Source organism: Lactuca serriola, chromosome 6, assembly GCF_051521515.1.
Source record: "Lactuca serriola cultivar US96UC23 chromosome 6, Lser_US96UC23_V15, whole genome shotgun sequence".
Classification (NCBI taxonomy): domain Eukaryota; kingdom Viridiplantae; phylum Streptophyta; class Magnoliopsida; order Asterales; family Asteraceae; genus Lactuca; species Lactuca serriola.
The window spans coordinates 193,524,627-193,530,626 of record NC_136413.1 but is presented as its reverse complement, the minus strand read 5'-3'; the positions used below and the strand labels follow the sequence as shown (position 1 = coordinate 193,530,626).

The following is a 6,000-nucleotide window of genomic DNA, read 5'->3' as shown; positions in this document are numbered from 1 at the left end:
TTGAAGGCCTGAGGGCCCTTCAGTAAAAACACACTTTCCATCTCCTTCTTGTTCTCTTTCTTCTCTCTCACACATAACACCACAAACACACACCTTCTAATGGAGACGTTTTCCAAAAAGTCAAGGAAACCGGTGTTGCCGTTAGCATCGACGTTCGACGTACACCGTTCAATTTCTCCGACCGGTAGATTTGGTCGTCATTCTTCGGCGTTTGCTGCTGATATGACATCGCCGTTTGCGTCGTCGACGAGTTCCAGCTTCTGTTCATCTCCTTCTTCAAGTTACGTCTACAGTCGTCCGTCTTCTCCGACGAGAGTTAGGCTTCATGGTTTTGCGTCGATGACGTCATCATCCGTGAGAGTCTCTATATCGAGTAGACCTGGATCTCCGAATCGGTCGATGGCGATGCCGGTGGCTCATCGAAATCAAGTTGTACGGAAACCAAGTTCGCAGAAGACGTGTTTGTGTTCGCCGACGACGCATCCTGGATCGTTCAGGTGTAGTTTACACAAGAACTACAACACTAGCAATTCGATGTCGTCATACTCTCCGAATAGATTGAATGCTCGAAGGTCTGCGATGACGAACTCCCTTGTGAGAATAGCTACCGCTGAAGGAGGTGATCTGGTTAAGAGAGCTCTAGCCGCCTTGATTCGCCCTTCGTCGCACCAGCAACGGCGGAGATCGGCTTTCGAACCGAGACCTAGTCGGTTGTCGATCATGTCCAACGCCGACGAGTTGTGAAAATATTATGCTTGAAATATCTTATGTTGCGCAGTCACAGGTTTTGGTGCTATTACATACATCAGTTTTCAGTTTTAGATCTCGCTATGGTGGCGCGAAGGTTTTCCGGCGAAAACTGGTTCTACTAAAATTCGACGACATAAAATCTTCGGACAAGAAGGATGAAGCTTATCAGCAATCGAATCGAACCGAAATCTCCTTTGTACACAGAGATGATAGTAAATGGTTGCAAATTTGAAGAACATTTTGTTACAAATTATCAACAATCTATACACACTTCTAAACAACATATAATTAATCAATTTGGTAACAGAATTAAAAAAAGATCTTCGGATTTGAGTTTCATCTGTTCTCCGATTGGTTCCTTTTGTTTTCAAGAATTTTATAAATTTGTTCCTTTCGTTGTTGATGAAATTTAATTGATTTGTTCCTTTCATTCATATTCACAGCGTCAGATACAATGCCATCTGTCTTCATTTTCCGTAACGCCCGTCAGGTCACCTGTTACGTCATATCCGTCGCCGTGAGATTTGCCAGTGAATTGCAGTGTTGTATCGTTATTCGTAACAGATTTCCGTCTACTTGATTTTCCGGCGGTGTTTCGTACAAGGTAATTAAATTTACTTCCTTTTTTTGTTATATATCAATTTGATTTATTTTTCATGATGTCGTTAATGTTTTTTTATATTTCTTTCACAGACGAATGAGAGCTCTATGGATGAAAAAGAAAGGCAACGAAAAAACAAAAATGAGTACATTTGGTTAAAAAGATTGTTAAAATTTAAATAGGCTTGAAATTGATTAACGTCATCCCAAAAATAGAATTGTTGTTGTCGCAAAAATAGAATTCTCATAATCACAACCTAAACAAGGTGTATATGGTTGGCAAGGGGCTTTGCAGAGGAAATTGACCTTTGGCAAAGCTTTGAACCATTTTTTGGTTTTTATCTCAAGAACTTCAAACTTGTTATCCTCTATCTAATTCGAATAGGAGAAAAACTAGTAACATGCTCACTAGTGGAGGCACCCCGATAGGGAAAAAGCATTAGAGATAGGATCAACAATAACATTATTGGTAGGACTATCAAAGCCCTATTACTATCATACAAGTAGTGGACTATAAAAAACTATAAAAAACATTAGAGATAGGATCAACAAAACCATTGTCGATGTGACTATGAAAACATTACTATCATATAAGGTGGAGATAAATCTTTCCTTTCAACTCCTCAATTTACTGCCACATCAGCTTCACATCAGATCTACAATACCAACTAATCACTTCCAACCCACATAGAAGAGATTGGTGTCTTGAATGTACCAAGGATACCTCCTTTATTTTTGTCATGACTCCGTCCCTCTTAAGAGCCTACGAGACTACAAAAAAAAATCGTTAGATATATGATCAACAATAAGAGACTATCAAAACCTTCATTACTATCATACAAGGGATTGTTGTTGATTACATGTCAAGATTTATCAAATTTCACGTGAAGTGAATCTTTAATAATACAAAAATCCTATAGTTTTACTTGACTAAAAGTAGCAAAGAAATAATCATATATAAGTTTAGATCTGGTAAGATGGCCCTTAAGTAGTGTTTGGTGAGTGGAACAGAATAGAACTAAACGAAACAAAATCATTTGATGAGGTGTTTCGTATGGGTAGAACAAAAAGTCAATGGAACAAAAAATTGGTCAATAGGACTAAAACTTATAAATTGTTCCACCCAAAAGGGTGGAACCGAGTTGGACAAATGAAAGCAATATTTACAAAGACAAGTGTTCTCTTCTTCTATTATCTCCTCGTTGTGCAAATCATAAACAAGAATTTTGTTTTTTTATTGCTTCTCTCGATCCATCTCTTATCCGTCAGTTATGATTACAGAAAAAAAAAAAAAAAAACCCCACCTACATCCATTGAATTCGTTGCTATCTTGGCTAATCAACGGAACACTTCAAAATGATTGAAATTAATTTTCTCCACTACCTTTGTATTTGATTTTCTAGTAAATCATTTGATCACTAATAATCAATTTAAGTTTGAGAATTTTGGCAAATTTTGTCCCTCGTATGTTGGGCGTACGTTTGGTATGCTTAGCGTACGAGATCGCTTTGGTCGTGGGGGGTTTAACCACATACGCTGGGCGTATGTGGTGTACGCGGGGCGTATGTCTGCTTGGGTCAAACCCTAATTTTTAGGGTTTGAACCCTATTTAAACATCATTATAGCCTTTGGACCTCTACACTCATCAGCCTCCATTGTTCATTTCGTCCCATTAAAACCCTAATTCATCCTTTGAGTGTTCTTGAGCTTTGAAAGTCATTTTGGTGCATTTTTGTGTGTATTCAAGAAGAAGGGACTTGGGGACCAAACATTTGTTGAGGTTGATCTTTTATATCCAGAGTCTTCATCAACTTTGTGAGCTAGAGAAGGTATAAAGTTCTTACCTTGATGATTGATTTTGATAGTTAGAGATTGGCTTGTTTGTGAGCTTTATTTGGTTCCATGGGTTCTCCTTGTGAGTTTGGGCAACTTCAGGAGTTAGATATGCTAGATCTCAACCTCTTTGTTATTCTTGATGCATAAAAATGTCATCTTGATGGTTATTATTGGTCCATGCAAGAGTTTGAGTTCTTATTATGAGTATTGTTGGACAAAAATGGATGTTGGGTTCCATTAAGACATTTTAAGGGTTAAAGTTGCCAGATTTATGTATTAGAACCCTTAGAACTAATAAGATATGAAAGTTAGACCTTATGGCTAAATGGTTTAAGCACTAAATGGCCTAGAATGGCAAGCAGCCCGGTATGTTGGGTGTACCAAGTGGTACGTTGCGCGTACTGGCAGTCGCGTACATTGAGCATACAATGTGTACGCCTCGCAATGGCTCTTTGTGGGATTATGTTAGCGTGCCTTAAGTTGTATGATTTGAGCCTTTATGGGCCTTGGGGGCCATTATTGTGTTATTGGGCCAAGTTTGGTTAGGCCCATATAGGAAGGGTAAAATGGTCTTTTATCCTAGAAGTTTGGGTTTGGGATTTTAGACCTACGGTTATGGTTTATAACCTAATTTTGATTAGGGTTATTTGTTTGTATTTAGTGTGGGAGCTTTTGGTTCTGTAGCCGAGCATCTAGTTATTTATCAGCAGACTGATGTGAGTTCTCTCATTGTACCTATGGGTCGGAGGCACCATGCCGACCCATTATTTGTGATATAAGATGGTCGTTATCTCTGTGGTATGTATATGAAAGACCATGATTTGGCCCTCAAGATCTGGAGACATGATCTTGACCTGGGAGTGGTAGTATTCGCCCTCAATATTTGGATACATTACCTATATGGGGTCTGATGTACCATCTACACAGACCACAAGAGCTTGAGACATATCATGGATCAGCTGAACCTGAACATGAGGCAACATAGATGGCTGGACGTAGTAAGGGATTATGACTGCGAGTTCCTTTACCATCCTGGTAAAGCGAAAGTTGTGGCAGGCACCCTGAGCCGCAAGTCGGCTGGATCTTCAGTTCCGGTGTCATGTATGAGGATATCTGTGGATTTTCCACTTGTGAGCTTGATCAAGGAAACTCAGACTGAGGGTGTACGGCAGAAGAATTGGAAAATTAAGAGGATTAGGGGCGAGATCACCAGATTCGTGCAGGATAGTCGTGGATTATTGATCCGTTGTGGTCGGGTGTGGGTTCTGATGTCTGGTGGGGTCAGACAGATTGTACTGGAGGAGGCTCATAAGTCTCGCTTTTTTATTCACCCCGGGGGGGGGGGGCACCAAGATGTACCGGAATCTGAGACTGAGTTACTGGTGGCCGTGCATGAAGAGAGAGATCGCTTGGTACGTCGAGAGGTGTTTGACCTGCAGGATGGTCAAGGTCGAGCATCAGAGGCCGCATGACAAGCTGCAACCTCTGGAGGTGCCCATGTGGAAATGGGAGCATATCACGATGGATTTTATTACCAAATTGCCGAGAACAGCAAAGGGTTTTAAAGTTATATGGGTCATCGTGGATCAACTGACCAATAACACCCATTTTCTGGCAATCCGAGAGAGTTCGTCGGGCGAGAAGTTGGCCGATGTGTATATTCGTGTGATCGTTGCTCCCCATGGGGTGCCAGTCTCTATTGTTTCAGACCGTGATGTTCGGTTCACCTCCCGTTTCTAGCAGAAGTTTAACAAGGAACTGGGCACGAGACTACATTTCAGCACAACTTATCATCCGCAGACCGACGGCCAGAGTGAGCGGACCATTCAGACCCTCGAGGATATGTTGAGGGTTTGTGTCATTGATTTTGGTGGGAGCTGGGACTCCTACCTACCCCTTGCAGAGTTCTTCTACAATAACAACTTTCATTCCGGTATTGGTTCTCCGCCTTTTGAGTTGTTGTATGGTCAGAAGTGTCGTACCCCAGTCTGTTGGGGCGAGTGTCACAACTAGCAATCTAGCTAGGAAATTTTGTTCTCATCAACTCTTGTAACACTTGTAGTCTAACTGAATATCATGTTCAATGCTCAATCAAAACCATTCAATTTTAATCAAAACCCCTGGACGAAGTTTAAAACCTAATAAAATACATTTCACATATTTAATTGTGGGTTTGAAAACCCTAATAACCTGGTTCACCTCAGGATGGACCAGGATCCTTTTATTGGGCCTAATGGGCCAACAAAGTCTCAATTTGATTACGTGGGATCTAGGAACCCCATTTGGGCTTCGATCGGACCTACAATCATCAAATAATAGCATTTTGGGCGATAAGACTTCTTATGGGCCTTATTGGGCCTAAAATGTCTCACTTTGTCATCATGGGCCTTAATGGGCCGTGAACAACATTCTTGAACGTTAATGGACCGAAAACCCATTTTGTTCATCCTTTTGGCCGTAAACCCATCATAGGGCCCAATGGGCCGAAATTTCCATATTACATCCTTTAACTTTCGAATATATTCAATAATGGCCCAAACATCTCTTTTCTCTTCTCCTTACTTCATTCTCGGTTATATATATATATATATATATATATATATATATATATATATATATGTGTGTGTGTGTGTGTGTGTGTGTAAAAAAAAAGATAATATGGGATTAATGAGGGTGTGACACCTCATTATTATTTAATGGACATCCATGCTAATTATCCCACATATATCTAGGATTAGCCCTAATCCTTCATGTAATACCCAATTCAACCTCTCTCTTCTATCTTCTTCTTAACTTCGGCCACCTTTCTCCTCA

The 6,000-nt window shown here is 40.4% G+C and overlaps 1 protein-coding gene across 2 annotated transcripts; it reads left to right on the top strand.

Annotated features, from left to right (window-relative positions):
- On the top strand, window positions 1–1,719 carry LOC145057685 (uncharacterized). Of its 2 annotated transcripts, XM_079005555.1 has the most exons (3): window positions 1–969; window positions 1,194–1,354; window positions 1,444–1,719. In XM_079005555.1, the coding sequence occupies exon 1, from the start codon at window positions 100–102 to the stop codon at window positions 742–744; it is 645 nt and encodes a 214-aa protein (XP_078861681.1). In that variant the 5' UTR covers window positions 1–99; the 3' UTR covers window positions 745–969; window positions 1,194–1,354; window positions 1,444–1,719. The 2 variants fall into 2 exon arrangements, with proteins under 2 accessions (XP_078861681.1, XP_078861680.1); XM_079005554.1 differs by having other exon boundaries at window positions 1–1,354.
- Window positions 1,720–6,000: the final 4,281 nt, after the last annotated feature.